The 26486-nt window shown below is 50.3% G+C and overlaps 6 protein-coding genes across 6 annotated transcripts; 2 read left to right on the plus strand and 4 right to left on the minus strand.

Moving 5' to 3' along the window:
* The first annotated feature begins 499 nt into the window (after positions 1-499).
* Positions 500-3899, plus strand: TGME49_273770 (hypothetical protein). The gene is made up of 3 exons (XM_002365937.1): positions 500-2178; positions 2621-2695; positions 3060-3899. The coding sequence occupies exons 1-3, from the start codon at positions 1937-1939 to the stop codon at positions 3283-3285; spliced, it is 543 nt and encodes a 180-aa protein (XP_002365978.1). The 5' UTR covers positions 500-1936; the 3' UTR covers positions 3286-3899.
* A 961-nt stretch (positions 3900-4860) lies between these two features.
* Positions 4861-7637, minus strand: HSP70 (heat shock protein HSP70). Its single transcript, XM_002365936.1, has one exon. It carries the CDS (start codon positions 7175-7177, stop codon positions 5153-5155), a length of 2025 nt encoding a protein of 674 aa, XP_002365977.1. The 5' UTR covers positions 7178-7637; the 3' UTR covers positions 4861-5152.
* Positions 7638-10661: 3024 nt separating this feature from the next.
* On the plus strand, positions 10662-11654 carry TGME49_273750 (hypothetical protein; the record flags this gene model as incomplete). The annotated part of the gene is made up of 1 exon (XM_002365935.2): positions 10662-11654. The coding sequence occupies one exon, from the start codon at positions 10662-10664 to the stop codon at positions 11652-11654; it is 993 nt and encodes a 330-aa protein (XP_002365976.2).
* A 523-nt stretch (positions 11655-12177) lies between these two features.
* TGME49_273740 (acetyl-CoA acyltransferase B, putative) lies at positions 12178-16051 on the minus strand. The gene is made up of 10 exons (XM_002365934.1): positions 15880-16051; positions 15556-15635; positions 15312-15413; positions 14857-14994; positions 14536-14699; positions 14130-14258; positions 13682-13811; positions 13404-13574; positions 13069-13188; positions 12178-12596 (listed from the first exon to the last, which is right to left on the minus strand). The coding sequence occupies exons 1-10, from the start codon at positions 15936-15938 to the stop codon at positions 12433-12435; spliced, it is 1257 nt and encodes a 418-aa protein (XP_002365975.1). The 5' UTR covers positions 15939-16051; the 3' UTR covers positions 12178-12432.
* A 990-nt stretch (positions 16052-17041) lies between these two features.
* Positions 17042-20834, minus strand: TGME49_273730 (phospholipase, patatin family protein; the record flags this gene model as incomplete). The annotated part of the gene is made up of 6 exons (XM_018781699.1): positions 17042-17541; positions 17699-18046; positions 18327-18710; positions 19172-19895; positions 20272-20315; positions 20568-20834. 6 exons carry the CDS (start codon positions 20832-20834, stop codon positions 17338-17340), a joined length of 1971 nt encoding a protein of 656 aa, XP_018636736.1. The 3' UTR covers positions 17042-17337.
* A 2065-nt stretch (positions 20835-22899) lies between these two features.
* On the minus strand, positions 22900-26435 carry TGME49_273720 (hypothetical protein). The gene is made up of 5 exons (XM_018781698.1): positions 25434-26435; positions 25041-25170; positions 24520-24795; positions 24174-24234; positions 22900-23591 (listed from the first exon to the last, which is right to left on the minus strand). The coding sequence occupies exons 1-5, from the start codon at positions 25872-25874 to the stop codon at positions 23549-23551; spliced, it is 951 nt and encodes a 316-aa protein (XP_018636735.1). The 5' UTR covers positions 25875-26435; the 3' UTR covers positions 22900-23548.
* Positions 26436-26486: the final 51 nt, after the last annotated feature.

A 26486-nucleotide genomic window follows, 5' to 3' on the forward strand; every position in this document is an offset into this window, starting at 1 on the left:
TGCGAAAACCGCTTCCGCTCTCCGTTTGGGGAAAATCCCCGTGTACCAATGAAGCTTTACCTTCCCACTTGCTAGGCTCTTCCATCGCGGCAAAACTAAAGCTGGTGACGACACCCTTTTCTTGAGGAAAGCAATCTTTTCCATATCATCGTTATTACTATTGTGTTGCAGCACCGGTTGTCACTACTGGAAAAACATTTAAGTTCTGCGTTGCACAGAATAGCCAGAAATCCATTTCTTTTTATAAGACAGAAACTGTCGAAGGCGTTTTGAAAGCAGGTGTACCTACCGATACGGAAACAGCGGTGTCACTTTATTTTTGATGCCAACATTTCTCCAACGGCTCCAACAGTCGACACAACTGTTATAGTGGTGGTTCAGTTCGATAATTACAAATTTGACTCCCTAACACGTCGGTTGGAGACACTGGTCATAGACCTCCATCAAGGCTCCCTTAGTTCGCAAACATTTCATCGGTGACACAGTGAAACAACACTGCTGGGACAGCATTCCGCCGTTCTGACTCGCTGGAATACGCCAATGGTGTAATGCAGGGTTCAGGACAGCTTCGAGCATCATCGAAGCAACGTTGATGCTCCGAAGTGCTCAGGTGACAAGGAAAACTTTAGATTCATAAAGAAAGCTTTCCGAGAATACAGTCCATCTACGCCACACCATATGTCGTCCATCAAACTTACGGGAATCGAATGATAATCACGGCAATATTTTCTGTAGCGTACTACTCTGCGTTTTACAGTGGTGACAGAAACGTTTCTTTACCATCCACTACCCGTACACCATGACTCTGCACTTTCAAACAGCGTTTCATGGTGGGTTTGTAGGCGTGTACGCCTTCGGAACACCCCGGATTTTTTGTCAGTGTTTTGCAAGACACTCAACAAGCTATGACCAAAAGGGCGCAGCTCAGTTTACGCTAAACGCCTTTGAAACTGTCATCCTTGTTTGGAGCTGCTTCTTCAAAAAGGTCAAGAGAGAACTACCGAGGAAAACTCGCCGGAGAGAGCGCCTAAATTCATGAAAAACGCATGTCGCGTAAGCACCGCGTAGTGTTCATCAGATCGGCGTTCTTGTGAATCACTTTCGCAGACAGAGACGCCTCTATATCACCTTTGCGAGTAGCACTCCGCCGACCTCTTTGGCAACGCTGACGCCACCCGCTGCGGGTTCTGTTTTCCGGTGGCCGCTGCTCATTCAAGGGGCGGAGTCTACCAGAAAGCTGTGTCGACAGCCAGAAAGTATCCAATTGCTGGCCCCGCCCTCGCATGAGACGGACAGACTTCCGGTTGTCTGTCTCTGAGAAAAAGATATTATCCTCAAGAGAAGAACACCGATTGATGGCGACGCTGAAAGGCTTGTCGTCAGATCTTGATTGGATCCTTTCGGTTTTACGGTTCCACAACGTGTCCCAAACCTTGATTCAAAGCGACGGCAGGTGCATGCACATGCGAAACAACGGCGTGGTAATAGTTCAGCCAGCTGATTCTAGATCCTCTGCCAACAGCTTCATCCCTGAAGAGTGTTAAGATTGCTGTTATGTCAGACTTTTTTTTCTTCTCGTGCCTTCCACTTTTGACTGAAAGACTCCGGAGAAACATTGGTGTTTCTTTCGTTCGTCTCTTGTGCACGCTAACACAGAAAGTCGGCTGCCCATGGTAACTGTTTCAACCTCCAGCTTTTTTGTCTCGATTTTCTACAGTGACAGTAGTTGAACACGCATGCAAATGACAGGCCTCGGTGCCAAGCTGGCAAATTGTACGGCTCTTGTTTTTTGCGAAAGGGGGGTGTACAAACTGTCTACGTTTTTCAAAGTTGCGGTGGTCGGAGGCATCACATTACGAACTGAAGCATCTGTGTACGTGCACTCTATTCACATTCACAGGGGATAACAGTGTGTCTTTAACAGCAGTGATGCCAAATGGATGAATCTGAAGGTGGCAACGGGGGCACTGAAGCGCCCTTGTTTCAAGGAAACAATGGATCAAGATATCCACTTAGCGGACAGAGACAACAAGCGGAACATGGTGACACATTCGAAGCTCCGGTGACAGACAGTGAACCTGGCAGTGACAGCGGTGCAGGAGGCAACTTGTCTGAACATCATTTTTGGGCAGCTGTTGTCCTCGCCCTGGTCGCAGCTCTCCTCTGTCTGCTTGGCAAGTACGTCCTAATTAAGACAAAAAACCCTTACCGGTACTGCAGAACAATGCAGATGATGGTAACACGGGTATATGCTTCTTCAAGGTGTACAACAGGTTAAACTCGATCCTGCCAGGCTGGATAATCGTTTTGGCATGAGACGAAGTATGCGACAAACGTATTTCTTATCGTGCTTGAGAGTGCATTCCTTACGATCCTTCGAAAAAAATTGTTTGCAGCACCATCCAGATCGGGAATGAGTGTCGGCACACCACAATACTTGTATACGTCTGTTGTTGTCAGTTTGCACCTTCCGTGAGGCAACTCGTTAGGTGTATATTCAGTTCTCTAAGAGTCCCTTCTTCTAGAAGCCGTCGGATGTTTCCGTGTCTTTAAGAGGCGTTGCATTTCCGTCTGGAAACATGTTTTTTTCATGTACATCTCCATGTGGTTTCCCTTTCAGGCGTGCAGCAGCATTCGCCGACAAACGGGCGGAGGAGAGGAGGGCGGAAGACCAGCGGAGATGCCAGTCAGCGAGGTGAGGGGCGTAAATGATGCCGCCCCGAGTGTTCGGATTCGAAATCCAAAAGATGCACATTTTAACACTTGTGTGCAAGCGCATCCTCCTCTGTCTTTATTTTGATATGTATCCGCGCGAGCGCGCTTTAACAGAGCGGGTGTGAAGCATGCCCTTCGTCGTACGTGGTCGATTTTTCGCAGCGACGGAAAAACCGCGACAGGTTGTATGACTTGAATTTATTAGGCACGTCGTTAATAGCGTATGCACAAATCAACTCACTCAAAATCCCCGTGAATGACGACTGTATACCGTGTGTGTTCCATTTGTCATGTTGTAGCGAATCGTGTACGCGGTGTTGTTTGTTGTCTCGTACGTTTGGCAGGATGCGTTATGTGGAGAAGCTGGAAGGCGAAATGGAGGATTTCAAGAAAACAGAGGAGTTCAAAGAGCTAGAGAAGGAAGCTGCAGATCGAGAAAGAGGCATCCAACCAGAACATAGGCGAACCTGGCAGTTCAGGGGAACCATCCCGCAGAATCCGCATTTGGCACCTAGATTCCGGCCCAACGTAAATGATCGCTATCAAATCCGGCGAGGCAGAGGGGGCTGATGCTAAAAGAAGAACATGTGCAAACGGTTGCACATGTTTTGACGAGTGGCAACACTCTGCGAAGCACCATAACTTTTCGACCCTTGTTCATAAATACCGTCGGTGTGCCAACGACGCTGCCCTACCCCAATTCTGGCTCACCTTTTGGAGTGTGGGAAGCGGCGACAATGACCGTTCTCGACAGCGAAGTATTTCAAGTAAACAACGATGAGTTGGGAAGAATTAGTTCCCTCCACGTCTGACGGTGTTGTCAATGAGAGCGCAGGAAACGTGGTCATGAATGACGAGGCACAGAGAAACCGTTTTCGGATCGGTGCCTCTGAAAGGTGGTCGACCCCTGCCTCTTACACCTCAGTTTTTACGCTGCTGACAGGAGGTCAATTCCGTTTTAGCTTCGTGTTCGAACGTGAACTAGCATTTTCTTCCAATTAGAAGGTTGCCGTCGTTTTGGGTGCTCCTCAGGTGAGTGACACCCTCGTTCCTTTTGAAATGGAAGATATTCATCTGCATGTTTATTTGTCTCCCATAACATTAGTACGTTTCGTATATTGTCTTCGCCAAGGAAACAACTGCGTGTGCACTCGCTGCACAAGCTCAAAAGTCTGCATGGGCCACACGCGTAAAAGCTCAGTTGTCTTATTCGACGTCGCATTCTTGCGACCCTCACCACTGCAGCTTCCAAAACAAGATCATTGTCCTTGATGGTGGGCGAGTCACCAGCGGCCACCACAATGCGCAGACCCCTCATAACAAAAGGATTTGCCTCTCGCGTTGAGGGAATGATCTGATGCGTGCGTGACAGGCTCCATTCTTGCACCTCATGCATTCGAAAGAGTAGACGGTTGCAGATCCCAAGCTCACCTATTTGGGCAAGACCAATCGGTGTCCTGTTACAGCTGTGTAATCAGTCACTTGCATACTCCCGAACTCACGTTGTTGTCTGTCCAGCACTCCATATTTACGCATCGTGTGTTTCGAAAACCAGCGACCCCCGACGGCCGGAAGCCGCACGGTATAGGCACAGCGAGGAGTTAAGAACATAAAGATCGGAGATCATGTATTGTAATTATCACATTGTGAGCAACTATTGTGTACAAATGATCCGCTCTAGCTTTAGACGTGTCTCGCTGCTCCTGGATCCGCAGAACAGCGCCGACGCTACGAAAGAGGCGCCTGTGTTAAAACGGTTACTTCACGTGCTTTTGCTGGGTTGAAACAGCATACTAAGGGCAGACGCTGTTTTGTTATAGTAATGCGTCCACAGAAATCACTTCCGATGTGGAAGAAGGAGGATTTAAGCCTGGATTTGGCACGTACCTCTAAAGGTCTGCTGTCGCCGCAGAGCGTGTCCATCTCTGCGATGCTAATGCAACAGCTTACCGCTATTGAACTACTACGGTGTCAGCAGTGGGACCAACGGCTTTTTTTTTCCATTAACTCAGGTACCAACATACTAGATATCACTCGATAATGCTCGCGCATTTCGCCGGTGGGGACTGTGAAATGATGCAGAAGCCAGCGTCCATTCCTCTGTAAAGTGACGTCGAGAATCAATTCGTGCACCTGAACCCTATAGAATTAGGGATTATTCAGCAAGGGACTCATCCACATAGGTGGCAGGGTTTCTTTTTGCGAGAAAGTTGATGCTTCGATACTTTCGAAAACAATATGAAGTTGATGTTATATATACACACAGTGTATATACACCAGGACTCCCCCTCTTCAACCTCTCTTCCACGGAAGTTGATGCATGTGCGATACACCACTACTGGAGAGAAGTCAAAACTCCGGTTACTTTCTTCTTCCGAAGAACCCAAAAACTGTCACGTCACATGGGGTTTTTGTTCACTTCTTTCCGTTTCAACAGTTAATCAACTTCCTCCACGGTGGGGCCGCCAGAGCCTCCCATGCCTGCACCGGGCATACCGCCCATCCCGCCGGGCATACCGCCCATACCACCAGGCATACCGCCCATACCACCAGGCATACCGCCCATACCACCAGGCATACCGCCCATACCACCAGGCATGCCACCTGCAGCCGCACCTGCCTGGTACAGCTTGGTGATAATTGGTGTGCAGACGGACTCAACTTCCTTCTGCTTCGCCTCGAATTCCTCCTTCTCTGCTAGTTGGTTCTTGTCCAGCCAGTCAAGGGCCTCCTGGATGGCCTTGTTGGCAGTGTCTCTGTCCTCAGAGGAGATCTTGTCCTTAAGCTTCTCGTCATCCAAGGTCTGTCTCATGTGGTAGCAGTAGTTCTCCAGGCCATTCTTCGCCTCCACACGGTGCTTGTTCTGTTCGTCTTCGGCTTTGTACTTCTCTGCCTCTTGCACCATGCGGTCGATTTCGGACGCACTGAGGCGGCCCTTGTCGTTCGTGATGGTGATTTGGTTGCTCTTTCCGGTGGACTTGTCTTGCGCTGTGACGTTCATGATACCGTTAGCGTCGATATCGAAAGTGACTTCGATTTGGGGGACACCACGGGGGGCGGGGGGGATACCATCCAGGTGGAATTTGCCCAGGAGGTTGTTGTCTTTGGTCATCGCACGCTCACCTTCGTACACCTGAATCAGCACTCCTGGCTGGTTGTCCGCGTACGTGGTGAAGGTCTGAGACTTCTTGGTCGGGATCGTTGTGTTTCTTTCAATCAGCTTGGTCATGACACCACCAGCTGTCTCCAGACCGAGAGAGAGAGGCGCAACATCCAGAAGAAGCAAATCCTGCACCTGAGAGCTGGTAACTCCCTTCAAGATCGCTGCCTGGACAGCAGCACCGTACGCAACGGCCTCATCGGGGTTGATCGACCTGCACGGCTCCTTTCCGTTGAAGAAGTCAGTGATGAGCTGCTGAATCTTGGGGATACGGGTAGATCCACCAACCAACACAACTTCGCTGACCGAGCGCTTGTCAATACCAGAGTCCTTGAGGACCTTCTCGACGGGCAACAGGGAGTTGCGGAAGTAGTCCATGCAAAGCTCCTCAAAGCGCGCACGAGAGATAGACACAGAGTAGTCAATGCCCTCAAAAAGAGAGTCAATTTCGATGGTTGCCTGAGTGCTGCTAGAGAGAGTTCTCTTGGTGCGCTCGCACTGGGTACGCAGGCGACGAAGGGCACGGCTGTTGGTGCTGATGTCCTTTCCGCGGTTCTTACGCTTGAAGTCCTGGACGCAGAAGTCCACCAAACGGTTGTCGAAATCTTCACCACCAAGATGGGTGTCACCAGCGGTGGCCTTGACTTCAAAGATACCGTCTTCGATTGTAAGCAGCGACACATCGAACGTACCGCCACCCATGTCGAAGATGAGGACGTTCATCTCACCGCAGCCCTTCTTGTCCAGACCATAAGCAATGGCAGCCGCTGTAGGCTCGTTGATAATGCGGAGGACGCTGAGGCCGGCAATGGTACCAGCATCCTTGGTAGCCTGACGCTGCGAATCGTTGAAGTACGCAGGAACGGTAATGACGGCCTCCTTCACTTCCTTGCCGAGGTAAGCCTCCGCGATTTCCTTCATTTTGCCCAAAACCATGGCGGAAACCTCTTCAGGGTGGAACGTCTTCTTCTCTCCCTGGTACGTGACTTCAATGAGGGGCTTGTCTCCCGGACCAGCAATGACCTTGAATGGCCAATGCTTCATGTCCGACTGGACCGAGGGATCATCAAACTTGCGACCGATTAGGCGCTTGGCATCGAAAATGGTGTTTTCCGGGTTGCGTGCGACTTGGTTCTTCGCAGCATCACCGACAAGTCTCTCCGTGTCGGTGAACGCGACGTAGGACGGGGTCGTCCTGTTTCCCTGGTCGTTCGCGATGATTTCCACAGCATCGTTCTTCCACACACCTACGCAAGAATAGGTGGTGCCAAGGTCAATACCCACAGCAGGAGAGTCCGCCATGTTGTCTTCTGCAGGGACAAACAACTGCAACGCGACACAAAAAAGAACGGGGGAGTGGAAAAGGAAAAATGGTTGGAAGGAAAAAACACTGACCTTCGATCCGTCCTTAGTTTGAGCTGCACCGCACGGAACGGCACTCTCCTAAAGATGAAATGCGGGGCGAGTGCCGGACACACCCTATGACTCGTACCGGACAGCACACCCGCGCAGCAGCAGGGGATGATGAGGGACGAAGAGGGCGGTGTGTGGTATGTACTCGGACGTAGGTGCTGGGAGCAACTTGTCCGTGCTGCGGAGGCAGCACACGGTGCAAATCTCGCTGTTCAAGCCAAAAAAGACGAAACACACTGGCGATTTCTTGCAGAGCCCCGGTTTCCTTTCCGAAAGCCTTTCTTTCTTGCAGATACTTGACCGAACAATGCATCTTCTACACTCCTTTGCGCTCCATACTGACGCTTGCGACACGGACAGCACAAAGGTTCCTCGTGATGAGTACCGGCGTCGCTCGTGGGGGGAAGGGGGGGGAGGTGACGAGCAGGATGACGCAAGTCTTCGGGTGGGGGGGGCGGGAGCTTACTCAACGAGGTCAAAAAAGCAGGCACTCCCCGCAAGAGGCTGACGCTGCTTGCACGGTCCACTGCATGTCCTGCGTCTCTCCCTGACAGCTGCCAAATAACGGCTGTTGTGTTGTCCCCGTCGGGGGAGGGGGGGGGTTGCGCACGGCGCCGGACGTTTCCACTGGCAATAGCCAGTCACAACGCGTTACGGACAATATCTAGAACGCGCCCCTCACGAAAGTGGGATAGCTTCTCGGGGTGCTTCGAAATATTACTACCGAACCGCAATAAACAAAGAAAAAGAAGCACTAGGAGGGCCAGTGAAAGTTCATGTTAGGCGGGTGCTTAACTGTTGGATTCCGCGTTTGTAAAGAGTCGCAGAAGGCGGAGAGGAAGTGGTAAGAGACTACGGAAAGTTTTCTTCGAGAAGTCAAGCAGTCACAGCGGAGATATGAGGCACTTCAGCGACTGAGAAGACGGTGGCATTAACGTCAGAGTCACGCGCTCACGAAGTGACGCATGTAAAGTTGTTGGTAGATGACGTTTTTAGGGAGAAGAGCCGTGCATGGTACCGTACGGTGAGAAATGGTATACACAGTGGGACTCTGTACGAAACTGGAACCAAACTGCGGACACAGTGCACGGTAGCAGCACTCCACAAGTTAACAAGTAGTAGCAGATGAAAACCCACCGACGATGGAAGAATGTTGTGGGGTTAAGGCTACGGTGTGTGTCACCCCGTTAAACCTCTGTGTTCGTGGTAATACAAAGGTTATTCAAGAGCAGACTCGGAATATACTGCAGCGTAGGATGTTCCCGGTAATTCGTTGCTTGCGGGTTTCACTAACCAAGATGAGTTTGGGAATTACAGCGTGACACAGAACAGGGCGGGTGTTCTCACACCGGCCGGCGAGGAAAGCGTGTGCGAGCGAAACGGTTGATCCGTGCAATAGATTCAATGCTCGGAGAAGGCCAAACAAACACGAATTTTGCATGGTCACTTCGTGTATAGCAGCATCGCTGCTGATGTGTCAGGTGTTTTGTGGCCAGGTACAGTTATCCGAAAGTCGGCGCAAAGGAACCCATGAGGCGTATCCAATGAATCCTTTCGCCGTGTGCTCAGAAGTGGCACACCAGTACAGTTGTGATAGACGTCGTGCTGTTTCTTGTTCATAAACTGATGGGTGCACTTCTGCCTGAGTATCTGGAGAGATGTAATCATCGACGAAGGCTTGCCGGTCTGCCCGCATACACATCGCGGTGGTGTCATTTCATTGAACTAACCGGATGAGACAATGCTTAGGAAAGATGAAGTTTCTTGTTACATGAGCTTCGTTGTTAAGGGGAATGCATACGTGGTCAGTGGCTAACTGCCACCTCAGCACTACTACACCTGGAGGCGCCTTGCATCTCCTGTCTCACCCTTCGTTTTCCGTCTTTTGGTCAACGTTAACAGCCACCATTATCCATTGGCAGGAAACCCCTGTGAGTCACATATTTGAGGAAGGTCTACCTCATAATTTGACAACGCGCATTTTCTGTAAGTGGCTGTGTACCGAAACATGAAGCGAGTCAGTCAAAAAAGTCGAGTTCGCTGCTGTGTGGCAAGCTGCGCAGTTAACGAAGTGGGACAGGTATTTCTTTTGTCGCGCATCTGACTGAACGGCGAGCCACAATGGGAACGGCGCATCTCGTGAATCCCTCAGTCAACACTGTTGCGGACACCCCTGGAAGTGCTGCACAGTATCTTCGTAGACATCCGAGGGTCTTCCGTGCTAGTGAGTAGATACAAGTACGGATATTTCATAGAAATCAACATTCTCGACTCCCCCTTTTACACAGTATTCAATCGTGGGAGCTAATTTATCGTCAAGGTCATCAAACTACTAAACTGAACTACGTCACTGTTTGCCACGGTCACACACGATACCTTGTTTCCGCGATGAAGTTGACTCGACGTTTTTTGCGCGGATCCAAAATGTTTTGCGTTTCCCAAGACTAAACAAGTTTGTACAATTGAATCTGTCTCAAAACGAGTCCGTTGTCTGTGGGATTTTGCGTCAAAGAACAGTGACAAGCCAGACGTGTTGACTCAAACTAGGATTGCAGAAAAACATGCAGCGTCATGCGCGAAACGCGCGTTTCTACTGTTCATGAAGCCCTGACCCAGTGCTGGCACAAAGAAACCTGCAGGCCGTCACGCCGTTGACAGTGCTACCTATGTCTGAACCTATCATTCTCTTTTCAGTAACGGAAGCCGCATTCAGAGGAAGAGATTGGAGAACCAGGTGTCTGCTGAAATAAGCGGGCCGTCTTGTTAACGGTTCTCTTGCCCATTGGCTGCATGCTGACATCTGTGTGAACCGTCTGAGTTTAAGAACAGAGGCAACCCTCTGCGGACCACCTCCAAGAGCTCTACAAGTTAGAAACAGAATTCTATGCGCGAGCGCTCCTGCGCGAACCCTTAGGCGACGATAGTCGACACAGACAAAACCAGTCATCTACTGCCAAGATGGAAGCGACTGAGCTGAGGCCGTTGGTTCGAAAACGCAGAAGGGTGACGTCCGTCTCTGGGCTCTGAGCCCTGTGCGTGCACACATATGCCTCGACGCTTTGCTGTGCCCAACAGTAGGTGTATCTTTTGTCATGTTTCAGCGCAGTTCATCGGTTGCCCAATGATGACTGGAGTTGAGCCTCTGGTGTTGCCAGCTTGCTCCTTGGTGACGGAGCACGCCAATGGGTAAACATGTTTCCTTGGTGCTTGGATCAGGCACCGGCATTCGGCTCAGTTTTATCCCGCTGGGCCCCCTGTCGTCTTCTGTCACACCCACTGTCGTGACTACCCCGAAGACAGGGAGATAAGCGTTTGAAAAGAAACAGGCCATGAGCGCAGGCAGCAAACTTTTGTTGTTTTCTACGGTCATACAATGTATCTTTCTGGCCCCACTTCTGAGTACAGGGGCCGGCCAAGGCTTCCGACCCGGCAGCATCGGGGCTCCCAGCGGGGACTCTGCGTGCCACAGAAGCTGCCGAATCATGGTCTTCATTTGTCAGCTATAAAGCACACACCAGAGGGACCCAATTCTCACGCACTCTTGCCTGTTGGTTCTTTCCCCTTCACACAACATCCTGCCTGTATATCGCAAGTATCTTTCCTCGCCAGTCATCCGTCTGTAACGACAGACAACCCTCTTGTACAACGAAGTCCCGTTGGCAAGGCTAAGAGAGTGTATCACGAACAGAGTTTTCCACTGGAGAATCACTTGTTTGAATACAAGGCTCCTCAACTCTCAGGAGGCAACGTGAGAGCCGCCCTGCAGAGCTGGATGGCACAGCATCCGTCAGCGCCGCGAAAAGACGTCCAAAATTTTCCAGAGCTAAATAGAGTCACGTTACAAAACGGGGCCACGACCCCCAAACAAGTCTCAGCATGCAGACGAAGCCATGCGGTTACTCAATCGCGACCTCGGAATTCATTTCGTCCTCTGTCGACGCGACCTGCCGGCAACGACCCATTCTACACGTACGGTCACAGGAACCCACCGCGACCCGGAGTGGCGCCGCTCATACAAAATGTGTACGGTGTTGAACATCTGCAGGAATTGAATCGAAAATATCAAGCGCACCAAAGAAACCGAAGAGCAGAGGAGAAGCAACTACGTCGAGTCGAACTCACGAAAGCAGCGTTCGGACACTCGCTAGCACGCAACTGGCGCCATCCGAAAGCTGACGGTGCCCCTTCCCCCGGTGACAACCATTCCGTATTTCTACACCACGTGGGAAATCAAAACGTGAATACACTTGCGGCTGCATGCCAGTTCAAAATCAAAAAATTCGGCAAGACTCCACCTCGTACTACAACGCGATGGAAACGGTGTCCGACTTCAGAAACAGAGCAGTTGGGTCGAGACCCTGCTTAAGCCATCAAGTTTGTGTCACTTCAACACTACTCGCCCTCCTCCTGATAGACATTATTTTGCAGTGATGACAGCGAATCTATTGAGCTGTTCTCCAGAATAGCGTGAACAGCGAATGGATCAACTCGTTCGTCAAAGCGCCTAAGCCTGTCCTGGTTTCCAAGGAAGAGGACGCTCACATGCTCCCTACGTCAGAAGGATATTAGGAAGGGCTCTGCAGAGAATTTCCACGTTTGGCATTCCTTGTCTACCTAGGTAACGCACTTGCGTGAGCTGGCGACTCCCACGATGGCGAAGTGAGTCTGTCAGGGAGCACGCTGCGGCACCCCCGATGTTTACTCTCTCGCACCTTGATGTCTGAAAGACATCAGAATTGGAATTCTGGAATGGGCCCACCTTTGTCTTTCTTTCTGTGACCCACCCTGACCACCAGCGGTTCCATTTTCTAAAAGGCACTGCGGCCCTCTACGTGCTCGCCCAGTCACGTACAACAGGCAACTGTGCTAGACGCTTTTCAAGTGTACTCTGCGAGAAAAATTCATTTCTTGAATACATTCCTCTCCAGAGCCGTTTCTCGTTTTAGAGGCTTTGTGACAGCTTCGAGGGAAAGGTGTATAACGTATGGCAAAACAATCTCGCAAGTTAACACCCGATCAGGCCTGGAAAATGGTGCGCGTGTGTGGGTAGACAGGGCGTTTAGACAGGGCGTCTACTCCGCATGGACCTTGGAGATCCTGTTGAGACCATTACGCGAGCAAGCGAACATTCGGCGTTTCTATCGCTACCGTACCAGGTTCTCAATGATGGCTGCTGCGCCCATTCCAGTTCCCACACACATGGACACAACACCATAACGCAATTTCCTCCTTCTGAGCTCCGGTAAAAGGGTTGCGATTTGACGAGCGCCTGTGCATCCTAAAGGATGGCCTAAAGCGATGCCTCCGCCTGCATAACGAAACAGAGACTAGCAGATGAGCATAAGAGATATTCGTAATCACTGCCAAATAACTACGCCATTCTAAACGTATCTGCAATGTAGTGGTAGCTACATGCCTGTTGAGGGGGAAGATGAAGCACAACGACAATTGCGAAGTGGAACGACGCGGAGTAGTTCCAAGCAAGCACTGGTGCGTCTATACTGAATCACACTAAACTGACATGGCTCCACATTGGCTGTTTGAATCAGCGTCTCAACAGTAAAGTGACGGGTGCGGCAGATTGGCTCCTGGCGACCTTCCGGTGGTGACGACAACATCGGAGATAACTTTAGTTATCGTAGGGCTCTAAGAAAACATCAGCGACTAACAGTGCTGACCGAAGGAGTTTAATGGTCTCCCTTTATCTCTTCAGCGGTACTTGATTGACTCTCCCCACGTCAAGAAACCTGTGTCCCGAGTGCGGCTGCTGAGAAGCTTGCCTTTGGGGTTTAATTTCTCCTTAGGAATTTTGAGGTTGTTCACGCAGTACACGACTTGCGAAGCAAATGCCTCGTTGAGCTCAAAAATGTCAATGTCGTCCATCGACAAGCTTGCCTGCTCTGAAGTGCAGAAAATCATTCGACAACGGTACCAGAGACACGATAACAGCGCTGTTTTGAACCCCGTGTTCCTTGTTTGTTCACGAAATCACCGCAGATGCGGCCGGAAAGAAGCAAATGTCTGTAAACGTACACAGTGCTGCGGCATTGAGGACGTAACCGAGTAACATTTCCCAAGCGCCTTGTTCTATCATCTTCGTATGCGTCGGCCTCACCTAAAACAGCCGGAATGGCAAATGCCGGGCCGATTCCCATAATCTCTGGGGGTACGCCAACGACGGTGAAAGCCACAAATCTTGCTAAAATTGGAAGCCGAAGTTTCTCTGCTGTCGACCGCCTGGCCAGCAGAACCAAGGCAGCTCCATCAGAGACTTGGCTGCTGTTGCCTGCACCAACCACCCAGTCAAAATAACGCGTAGCAGTGGAGATCGAAATCGACGAACTCGTACGGCCGCCTCTCAGGAGGTGATGTTTCATGCATAACCATACTTACCGGCGGTAGTCGTTCCGTGCGCCTGAAATGCGGGTTTCAGTTTAGCAAGGTCTGCGACTGTCGTGCCTTTTCGTGGCCCTTCGTCAGTGTCAACTGTAACCTCCTTCTCCACCCCATTGGCATCCTTTACCTGAGCAGCCGCACGTGATACACGCATGCAAAGCTACTTATACATGTAGTCACAACTGTGAATGTTATATGTGTATGTACATGCGGGTAGATCTTCCTTCGAAGGCAAATGCATATCTACAAATGCATATACATGTTTATGGTTTCGTGCTTACATATACAGTTTGCATACTGTCACAATGATTTGGTGGGGAAACAAGGTCTGAGATGAACCGTCTTTTAGTTGAGTTTTTTTCCTCAGGTACAGGATTCAGCATGGAGTCTGTAGATGTGTAACCCGACAAACTCGACACAAAGGCGCTTAACTGTGTCGGCTCACCTTCACACGAAGCGGAACAATTTCCTCCTTGAAAAGTCCCTGCTCTTGAGCCTTCACACACTTTTCATGAGTCTCCTTCGCCAGCTGATCCTGAGCCTCACGACTGATACCGTACTTCTCGGCGACATTCTGAAAAATCTCAAAACGTGTCCCCGAAGGCCACCTTGATGGACGGCATGAGCTTGGGGATACGGAAGGTTTGCATCACACAACGCAAGGGTCGAGATGGTCATGTACTGACCAAATACACATATCTGCAAAAGCAGCGGATATATGTGTTGCGGGCAGATACCGTGTACCAGGAGTAGAGGTTGACAATGGAAGTGCCCGTAAGCAGATAACGAAACAATAGGCATGCAGGGACCTATCAGCAAAACAGGAGTAATCCCCTTAAGTGACCGCTTACTTCCGAAGTGAGCCCCATGGGAATGAGGCAATTGCGTGCTTGCTCATCTTGAAACACTCTCTCCGATAGCTTTTCGGGGTTGAGCGTCTTCATCATCTCAAAGTGTGACATGGACTCAACACCGCCACCAATACCAACATCGATGAAGCCGCCCCTAATGGCCGCTGAGCAAACAACAAACACACAACGGGACACGAGAGGAGCTGCATGCGAAACATCGGAGCAAACCGCTGCTCGTGGGGCATTCATCTTCGTTTCCACGCATGTTGCATGAAATACACAACGCTCTTCAAATATGCGCTTTGTGCTCATATTATGTACCGACGATGTTGGCAACAGCCTGCAGGCCGCTGCTGCATTGTCGATTGACGACGTTTACTGGGACAGACGCCGGTAATCCTCCCATAAGCATGCCAATCCGCGTTCCCAGGGCACCAGCTCCGGGCTGCAAGACATTTCCTGCATAAAAATGACAGTCGGTTGTCGGGAAATATTCTCTTACCATGGTGGACTGGTGAGCTGCAGACTGACTGAGGACCGTACTGCGAACGTCGATGTCATCAAAAGAATAACCATACATGCGTACAGTTGTAGACCCCCAGAAAGTGGTACATGGGTTTATAAAAGTGCGAAGCTTCAATACAGTAGAAGAATAGAACGTGGATGAACAGCCTAGAAAAGGATGAGAGCACAACGTGTACTGGAGTCTGTAGCAAGGGGTGACTGCGAGTTGTGCCCGTTAAACAATCGACCTTTTTGATTGAGCACCACCTTACCAATGCAGACGTCTTGAATCCGGTTCGGATCAATATTTGTTTTCTTCAATAGAGCCGCTAACAGATTCGCCAGAAGGTCTTCAGGATATGTGTCTTTGAAGCCTGATCCGAATACAGATGAGACACTCTTGTATCTACAGGCCGTTCAGCACATCCACGTTGTGCACGATCAAACACATCTCTTCTGGTTTCCTACTGAACGACTCACGAAACTGCTGTCAACGTCTGCGGAGCAGAGACGTACCACCTCTTTTTGCCTTCGTAATCGCCGTCCGGAGAGCCGCGCAAATAACAACATCGTCTGGATTTCCAGGAGTGGTGATGCTACGATGGAAAAGAGGTACACAGTACCGGAGAAACAACGCTTCTTCTTGTCAAGAAATACAACCCATAGAGCAATCTCGGGACGAAGAGGTTTGCTTTCCACACCCTTCAGTCGCCTTACCAAGAAACCATCTGTAGGTCGAAACTGCAGCAGTTCGGATCAGTTATCGCCAATATACAAAGATGAGCAAACAACCGTGCATCGAGTGACCTAACACGGACAACGTTCATGCTGTTGTCTCACCTCGAGGCGGTGTTGCTACGATGAGCAAATTGCCCGGAGAGTGTCGTTAGCCTGTTCATTTTTGGGTCTGCCTTTACAACTGTCTTCTTCGGAAAAAAGAAAGTCGGCGGTTACAACGGAAAAGCAACGCCCCTTCTCTCGACAAGACGAAAATCGACAGACTCGTCAGTAGAGTTACAAATTGGCGGTAACATTCGCATCCATAGACGCTCGTCTTGTCTGTAAGTGCCCGGAAAACGCAGCATCTCTCTACGCGCGGCAGCGTCGAATCGCCTCCCAACCTTGGACCAAAAGATGCTCTTTGGGCTGTGAACGGGATGCGCACGGCCTGCTCATGCTGTGTCGGATGTGAATGCTGGATTACTACGTATTGCGGTTAGTTTCCCACAGTTGGATCGTATACTACTGCGGAACTCGGGGACCGCTTGCACCCCTTTTTTGCGCCAGAAAGGCACGTTTTGCAATGTGAAGCTGGCTTCCATGTTGTCATGAGTCACGCCAGCGATTTTCTCCTGTGGGCAGACAAAATCGTCACATTGTACGTCCCCTTCATGGATAAACATTAGACTGAGCGAATGCATTGATTGAAAGCAGTCGCGATGCACTCATGGTGTGCGTTTATGCATTATGTCCCTTAAGGGTCAACCTGTCATTCTGGATGACACTTTCAGCGCAAACCTTCAGTGAAGGTGCAGTTTTCATGAGAACGGTGGAAATCAGGGTGGCCCGTCGCTAAAGTGCGGATTAAAGAGTCCTGCGCCTCCAGCGTAGGCAAATTACGTCTGTCTTGGCGACAGCACTATGCACAAAAATTGACATGCGCACTGCTTCTCGCATGTAACACAAGCATTTCCAGCTGCTCTCTAATGGTATAACGTCTCAGGCGGTCAGAAAAAATTTTGGGGCTACGAACCACGTTTGATTATTGGCTCTCTGTACAACACTGGCAGATATCAGAATTTGGCCGGGCTCTTAGTGATGCCTCACACTTCTTCGAGGTCTGACGTCCCTACAAATAGGATTTGTGACCTTAGTGGTAAGATGCTCTGACACCGTCGCTTCTCTGCTGAATCGACTTGTGTCACTTCGCAATTCTTTGTATGTCACCGCTGCTAGTCGTCGGTGAAGGGGTGTGCCCTAGTGCCTGCAGTAGTCGATGCGCTATACCCACACTAGATTGGATCACTCATTTGTAGGAGTATGTTATTTGTGAAGCTTTCTAGGATCCACTACTCGCCCTCCTGCAAAATGGATGGGAAATGAGTTCCACGATCGGATCATGAAACATTTATACGGAGACGTAGATGTACGCATATACATGCATATATTCAACTTCGCACAATTTGTATATTACAGTACGCAAATACATGCATAGACAGTCACTCTGGGCGAGCAGTGCAATTTTCGGGCCCCTCTCCCACACTCGCCCTCTTAGTTATTGCATGAAAATGGGCACGCTTAGGAGTTCGCATCATTTGCGAGAAGATTCCGTCTCTCCCGCTCTCTGGCTGCCGCTCGGATAACATAGTCCTCGAGCTCTTTTGGATCTGTTGTGACCTCCGATGAATCGTCGAACAGTGGTGGCACCAAGGGAAATGAAGAGACAGACGAAGTAGATGAAGTGAAAGCCTCGGTTACGCCCGGTAGATTCGTAGGAAACACCTGTACCACATAGGTCGAAGCAGCCACAGAAGCGCCAACAGTAGTACGTTTTCGTTAGAAGCAAAGCCGGGTCGGTAACAGATAGTGCTTCGACGAATTACCCGAACCTACGTCCACCAACATACATTACAAAAGTGGGATTCCAAAATTTCCTTACCTTTAATGCTTCCTCGTATCCGCGGCCCCTCTTCTGTGGGTCGGGGACAATCACGTCGTACAAACGAGCGAAGCCTGCCCTCACGCCCTCCAATATATGTTTCCGGGTCATTGAAATCCTGGCAATCTCCGCTGTGGAAGGATCCAAGGCAACAGCGAAAGCGTGCCCCTCCTTTTCGACTCCGTCCAAACCAGCAACCTGTAGTTTGATGTGGCGGTTCGTTGCTTCGTTTAACATCAGCATATCCTTCATGTAACGAATACGATGCTGTCGTTGCTTCATGTATTCGTAGACATGTCGCAGCTTGTGCTTTCCAGCGAAGAATCGACGAGCGAGACGATTTTCGACCTGCATGAACAGGCGACACGAACAACTCCAAATTTTTCTTTCTGTACTTCCTCATGGAGACGCCGTTATAAGCACTTGCGTCGTTCACTATTCCGTTTGCTGCTTCAGTGGAAACGATGAAGAGGTCCCTCTCCTCACTAGCACACAGTCAAAAGCAAATGTGCCATACTGCTGGATCATCACGCAGACTAAATCCACTGAGTTCGGGGACTCGACTCGATACGCCACGTCACAGTCCCTTGCGATCGTTCCTCACCCATACGTAGTTGATTCGGCTTACCGCAGCCTCGATTCCTCCTAGTCGCCCCACTCGCTTTCCGTCGGGTCTGCTCCGCAGAACGAGAACCTGATCGTAGCCGTCAGCTATGGCACTCCGGAAAGGGACAGGTTCATACAAAAGAGCGTCAGCGAGAGGCTCAGAGACAAATCCGCATGGTGCTTGTGGCGCAAAGCGGGGAAGCGCCGATGGTGTAATCAGAGGAAGGTAGTGAGGTGTTAGATTGGTGGACTCCGGGTAGATCGGCAGGTGCACCACCGGGCCTGCTAGGCCAGGTAACAACATCGATGCACGCACACATGCCATTAAAGACGGCAAGTCACGGATGTTTCCATGTTTGCTGTCGAGGACGATGGCTCGCTGACTACACAGTCCTGACGTGACGACCTGTAGGCAGAACATAACATGCGGAATGTTCTAATCATCATTGTCTTCAAATTAGGCTTCAGCAGATCACTTGGATCTCCGTTGTTCCCGTGAAAGAAAATATACATACGTCTTGGTGTCAACATCAACACACTTCGGAAGCACTTGTACTGAACTCAGGCGAACTTTTGTTGGTTCGCTTATGACTGATCCAGAGCGCATGCAGAGCCTATACTCCGCTGATCATTTGCTTGAAGGATGACGTGGGTAGGTCGAGGAGGTCGGTCTGGGTATATCTGCTTTCCACTGTACCCTAGGTTCACGCTTTCACTCTCGGGTCTACCCATAAATGTTACTGCACATGACTTCAGCACTCGCGCCATTTGGGGAATTACAACTAGCCACAATGTTATGACAGAAACCTACCGATTGATGGACATCAGCATCTGGGACACAAAATTCGCAACTTTTCGTCGCCATACCTTGAGCGGTTGCCAGGAATCATTGGCCTTGAATTTGTCCCAGTCCAACGGTTGCTTTTCCTGCACTATGTCCTTGAGTAGAACATCGAGGTTCAGAAGCGGTTTGCCCAGCTTATTGATGAGGAAGTCGATAATATCACCGTCAAGAAGGAATCCCAGTCCAAGGCCCCGGCCTATGCGCTTGAGATCGAGGAATTTTTTGCCCATGAAAGGCAGCCAGTCATAGTAAATTTGTGTTCCTTCGTAAGGCAGTTGTCGAGAAATGAAGTAAGCACCAATTAGGCTTCCAGCGGAGGAGCCGAACACGGCATCAAATGTATCTGCATATCCCATGTGATGTAGTGCCACTGCCATTCCTGCAGTGACGCAACCTCTCATAGCCCCTCCTTCTATGGCCAGAGCTAAGCGATGCTGCGAGTCTTTGTGTGGCCCTCCTCTGTAGCTGTCGAGCTTTCTTCTATACATGCTCAACAGTACAGGATGAACCGCATCCAGCAATGAATCTGCCAACTCTTTATATTTTTTTGCTACCGCCAAGATTGAAGCTCCGTTGTCACATCCAGCTGCCTCCGAAAGCAACCTCAGAAACGCCGTTCGATCCTCCCGTGAAGGAGCTGCTGTTGGAGAAGAGATGACACTGTCAAGCAAATTCGCGAACTGCAAGACTAGCATGGGGTTAAACTCATATGCCGGCGGGCGAAGGTCTCCACTCACATCAAGCGAGCTGAGGAAAATTCACAAGAGGACAACATCACCTAGAACTTCCATACAAGTCTGTCTTTCTCTCGTGTTGAGGTGATACTGGATTCCGTACCACACCTGCAAAAGAAATGAAATATCGTTCTATGGTCGCAAGCTTTCAGGCGAGACGCTGCCAAGAAGCAACCAGCGGTAACTGCTCCGCGGTTCCCGAACGAGATTCCCTCATTTCTCACGCGAATATGTCTACGCAAAAACCGCGTTGATGTGCTGCTAATGACGACTACCTCGTGTGATGCCTACCTCCATGAAGGAAGATTACTCGCGTCAGCAGACTAGAACCAGATATTTCTGAAACAGACGTAGGAGGGACAACTTCGAGAAAAAAGCGACCGACTCACCGTAACGGCACTCCTCGTCGAAGAGCTTTGTCAATTTGCTCGGGCTGGCGGATTGTCAATCTCCGACGATCAAGGAAAGACGCGTGGGTACGTGTGGAATGGGAGCTATTTCTCCTCGGAAAGGTCGATGTGGATTTCGGACCTAGGAAAAAACTCAGTTTCTCTGAACCGCTCCTCCCACGGAACGCCTGGAAAGAGACAAAGGGGGAATCCTTCCGGCAGTGCCATCTGTGAACAGACGTCAACGTTGTGGGAAATGCTGAAGCAAGACACCGACAGCCACTTCCGCCTCTGACCTCACGTGTGCAGTCTCGAGGTATGGGTGAAAAAGCGGCCGATGGCGTGACTAGTGGACATGGTGTAGAAAGGGACACGGTAATGCCGGTCACAAGAAGATACATGAGCTGCAGCACACAGCCGCCACAAGGACGGCGCGAAGGATCGCACGGCGACATGAGGAATACATCTTTTGTTATTTTGGGCACTCCGCGCGGTTGAAGCCCCCTTGCTACACCATTGTGGGCTGCAGACGAAGACGAGACAGGCGTAGGTGCCATCGTCATGTGCGACTTCTGGTGTCGTTTTCGGTGTCAATAAACCCATCTCCCAAGAAAGCGTATGACTGACAGCATTCACCGGCACCAACAAGGAAGTGAAGTGCCAGAGCCCCCACCGATATACATGGTGCTGCTTCTGAATTGCGCACTGAGTGTCACAGAACCGTTGAAATGTGCAGTTAGTGAGGAGCGGACACATACGTCACTTTGCATCTGTCCTTTCGAGAAGAGAAGGAATCACAAAGTCTATGTGCCCTTTAGACTACCCGGCACAAAAGAACATAAATGTAATGAAACACCGCCACTTCTTATGGGGCCGTTTGGGTACCATAGGGGAAAGAAAAGGACCCAGCGCGCGACGGGCCACGAGCTGCAAGGCGTACAACTGGTACAAGACAGCAGGACACGACAGACCTGTGTTACACGCTTTCTGTTTGATTCTTCGTTTTGGAGGCGTACGCCTATGCCTCAGAGTACAAGCGACTATTTGTTGGGATGAAGCAACGGAAAAAGTTTTCCAGTTCAAAGAATCATCATGTGTGAACGCTGGAAGAGCATGCGCAGCAAAGATGCGTTCAGCCCGCTTTCCAGGAGTGGCGGTGCCGAGACAGCAGTCCTGGTGCATCGGTTTAAGTTTTCTTTTCTTCTAGTACCACTTTCTCTCTCTCAGGATGAGACCCGTTCTCGTCGGAGACAAGGGGTCATTACTTGAGCAACAAACAGGGCTGAAAGCACGGTCAACTAAACCTCGAGGTCCGAAGTTACCGCGTAAAACGCATGCCCCCCCTGTCTCTTCTGTCAGACCGTTCCTGCAGCCGTGTAGCAACATCGAGCGCTTAGCGGGATGCCATTCTTTTGATTCTTAAGCATACACTCGTGTGACTTGACAGTTGAATACAAACAGAAAAGAGTAAGTATGTAAGGGATCACAAACGGACCCTTCTGGTGGAATGTTTTCTCCACTTTCACTTACGGCTGTTCGGCAAGATGCTCTGCGACAGTGCCACGATGCGGCTCACCATAGCCGCTGCCACCATCCGTAACTGCCCATCACCGACTTTTCCTCTCGCAGTCATAAGAACTCCTTTATTAACATAGCTTCATTTAAATTCCTATTTCATTTGAAATCAACTGCATCCATTTCTGGAGTAGCAACGGCTAATGAGGAGACACCCGCGTTTCATAGTCAATCGGATGGCGACAAGGCCAGCCGTCCGAGCGCGCAGCACACATCACCGCCCACCTTGTGGAGCTCAACACTTGATGAAAAAAGAACTAGATTTGTTCACTTACGATTACGGACAGGATATTCTGGCGCTTCCAAAATGAAGCGGAATAGATGTTTCCAATCTGGAGGAGAGAGTTCATTTGTGTAGCAGCTACAGTGTGGAATCTTTGAAGCTAATGGACTACTATGCATCGTGTACCATGAAAGCTCTCGCCATGAACTTTGTGCCTTCCGTTGCTGCTTTTTCTACTGCAGGATCAGCGAGGGGCACACAAGCTCCGTGGAGCTTCATTGCCTGATAGTAGACAGCGCAGCATCGTTTCCCAAGCCAGCACCTAGCAACGGTAAAAGAGTATGAAATGTTGTCAGCAGCAGTTGATTACTGTGGAACCGTTAAACGGCGGTTCGCCAAGACTCACGTTGTGTCAAGTTCACGGGTGCAATTGGACTGCTCAGAGAACCGCCGTGGTGAAAGGGGTATCCAATTGCCTTCTTCATTCGCTGAGGAACAGGTTTGGGAGTTCCATTGTATCTGTGGCAAGTCATGTCAATACTGATCAGGTCCCCGTGAAATAATTTGTCCTTGTTTTTCCCGCTAATCAGAAGGACATTGTCTTCGATAGATATCACACTATGCTGAACGTCGTCACTTGCGCGAACGTGAATGCCGAAGGGCCAGGTCACACGCGAATCCCACGGTGCGAAAATGCGTTCGATATTTCACAGTTTTATCGGCAGCATGAACTATACCATACCGAAGGAGACAGTTCCTCGCATGGCGGCGGCTTCTGTTCGGCCTTAGCACCCATGAAGCGTGGGAGTACGTGCTCTTTTACGTCTGAAAATCAAGCCGCGGGCATCTTAGGTTTCGTCAGGGAATCAGTAAAAATATGATCGTTTGGCCCATGTTGTATTCTAGTACCCACCTCAAGTCCGTGAGAGTTTACGGGGAGACTGTATAGTCCCAGCATTAAACCACTATGAAGAGCTTCTCACTGTGCAGCCGCCCATCCGCCGCAGGACTACGACGGTGACATAAAATCAAGAAGGTACACACGACAGCAAATGCCGGATGTTACCTCGCCTTCGTGGTTAGTGAAATTCACATTCACGACCAGAGAATCAGCCGTTCTCGCTTGTTGTTTTCTCTACCTGTTGCAGCCCCCGCGGAGAATAGAGGTGTTGTGCTGCCCTGGGTGCGTTGTTGTCAACCCACCAACAGATACTGTTACCCTAGTGGCATGGAGACAAGCCATCGGCAAAGCTGCATAGGCACAAACGGACAAGCCGTCCTGCGACACTTTTTAGAACGAAGAATCGATGGCTGTCAATTTATTCTTGTCACGGAACATGGGAGTTTTCACTATTTGCCTGTTCCGAGGGAAGTGCGTTGCTGCTTGCTCGTCTCTTCTCCGAAAACATTTCTCGCAGTTCCGGCATTTCACTGAAAGGCATGAAGCTCTGGCCAACAGCACGATTCTCTGCGCACCTCTCAGCCGTTGACTCCACGATGGTCATATGGTCTTGCCATTTGCCTGTACGAGACAATTGCGAACACCATTCGCAAAATACGATGAAGCCAGGTGGCACGGCGCGACGCTCGTATACAGCAACGCAGAATTCGCTCTCCTGTAAAAGGTGATTGAACTTGAATTACATTGAATTGCACACTGAACGGAAAGGACGTGGCCCCCCGACTACATTGGAAATCGAAGACTCCAAGAAGACAAACTGTTCTTAGCATAGTTATGGACTTCAGTGCATACTGATGAAAAGCTTTTCAGAAGATGGTTCACAAATAGAAAACCGTCACCACACAAATGAACACTGGGCCGTGTACAAGGTCTTGCCTATTAAAACGGTGGGACGCATAAGCACAGCCATCTCATCGCACGTCGACCGGTTCGGCATTCTTTACTAGGTTATCGGATGCATACGAGCCATGGTTCACCGATATGTACAGGCTGATTAAGCGTCCATTTAGCCCACCGTCGCACACGAGGCATTCCCAAGTTGACGCGTAGCATGAGCAACCACACCCTCTTTCTCGACACCGATGAGGGGGATTCGCATCATGCGTCAAATGGGTGTGCTTGCATTTGCATTTGGCTGCCCACCCGGTAACATCAAATCCAGCTCTCCGCGAGAGCCATGGTTCGGCGATGGCATCCGGATGATCTGCCCAGTGGAAACGACACGACACGAGAGTCTCATTTTTGTGCCTCTGCCAACTCCTCGCATCATCCTGCCGTAGAACTATCAAAATGCCGCTCCTGTCAACGCACTAGTGCTGCTCCGTAAGCAGGCGTGTTTTGCACCGGCAAGGGACAATCGAAGTGAAGCTTGATTATATGAAACGCGGGGAGTATTACCTCCCCCTGGTGTCAAAAAGGTGACATCCAGCTCCCTCGCGGCGTTTCTACCAGGATGTCGTTCACGCGGTGTGTGTCTTGGCTGCCTCACCAGGTATGAACCGATATTCGGAGCACCGGCACTCTGAACAAGGCGGTGGAAAGCGAGGAGGTGCAGGCCTCGTACCGGGCTCCCCATCTGATTGTGCCGCCTTCACAATTGGGAGGGGATGAGCTCTATATGGGTGCCCACAGAAGCAGCGACTTGAGGGGCCAATCCTGAAGCATTCATGGTAATCTGTGATCTCCACTCCGTTATTAGTGCGGAATAATTTCCCGTTTTTCGTCTTTCCAATCAGGTGCTCGTTACGCCAGACGGAATATAGTCCTGTTCAGGAACAGGTCCAAAGTCTAAAAGGAGCTAAATGACACAGCTCACGCCAAGCAGCTCAAGAGGGAAAAACAGATCCGATGGGCATGAGACGCTGATAAGAAGGTTGGTGCACACAGCCACAATCGAAGCATGGGTGTCCATAAAAGAAATCATGACAGAATACGGTGGAAGCGTCTCGCGCATATGGTTGAGGTATCGGGTGGGGAGACAAATCAGTGGGGAAACATGGTACTTAGTACCTGTTCTGATAGCGTCTTCGGCTGCCGCGACTTCAGCTCGTAACATGTGCTCGCTCCCTGCAGACGGACCAAACCGTCGTACACCATCCTTGAGGATGGTCAGGGCAGCTTGTGATGTAGTTGTGACTCCCTGAAAAGGCCCAATAGTTCGGAAGCGCAAGCTACTGGGTATTGTATGTAGTTAACAGCCCCGTACGATATGCCTTATAGGCTCCACTGTAGTTTAGACATCAAGGCATAATATAGACCAAAGGTGAACACCCTAGGTGACCCGCTCGTCCGCGCAACCTTCGAATGTTTGTGCTGCGCAGAACACAGGGTTGAAGCACGGCTTTCACAAAGGGGTAGACGGGCGCAGCTCGTGAAGCTAGACCGGATGGCATCTCAACTAACCTGAAAATGGTTTCGGCCTGCATTGTGCAGATGTTTCTGTGGCGTGTCTCTTTTTAGTTTGGGGACCGCCGTGGATAGATCACGAGAACCGGACACCCCCCGAGACAGTGCTATTGTCGCATAGTTGGAAGAAGACACGGAGCAATTCTCGGCCAGGCGACCCATGTCCCTCGATATGTCCGCCGTCTGTGGTAATCGTGTTGCCGAGGACTTTCGGTTTAATTGAGGATATGCACCGCAAGCGGCACCCCGGTACAGAGCGGACGTTCTCGCACCCCCAAGACGCGTTCGACGGGACCGGCTATAACCTGAGGATGATGCTGCAGGCGCGGGCTCATGGTATTTTCTACTGCTAGAAAAGCCCTGCGGCGTGGCGCTGGCTTCAGGACCCCATTTTGAGTAAGCAGAAGACCAGTTTCCAGTTCGAGTGTCTGTCGGCATCTGGCGCGTCTGAAAAGGGGGGGGGGGAGTCCTCACGGAACGCAAGAAACGTACTAGGCAGCCTTGCAGCAACAAATTACAGGGCCACCAAAGAAAAGAGAAGTTAAAAGATGTGAGACACTAAAATCGCGTCTCGTGTGTAAATTCCATCGGACTTCACGCAAAATGTTCAGCATGTGTACGAGCAATGGCGCTTGTCCGTGCCTGTTGGGGCGGTCCATTGGCCTCTTGTTTCTTGGACAAGAGAAATCGATTTGCGGCGCCACACCGTCGAGAGAGCTCTACCTGGCATGTTCGACCCACGTTTTCATGATTGGCAATGACTTCTTGATTACTCGATAAAAGCCAATGTGAATTTTACTGGAGCATAGAGAAGCATCATTCCCTTGGATGGATGGCCTGCCGGTCTACCGGACGCACACAAAAGCTTCTGGGGCTCCACAGCGTCGTCCGGAGGAGCCGTTGAATCTAGCCGCTGAGTAGGAGGTCAGGTAAAGCATTGGCCATAAACAAAGGATGCGAACAGCTCTGACTCCTGTGGTATTTAGAAGGATATTTTGTCATAACGATGTTCGTGCTATTTTCGTCGTGAGTGGAGGTCACGCAAAGAGG

The sequence above is a fragment of the Toxoplasma gondii genome, chromosome VIII (genome assembly GCF_000006565.2).
Source record: "Toxoplasma gondii ME49 chromosome VIII, whole genome shotgun sequence".
Lineage (NCBI taxonomy): Eukaryota > Apicomplexa > Conoidasida > Eucoccidiorida > Sarcocystidae > Toxoplasma > Toxoplasma gondii.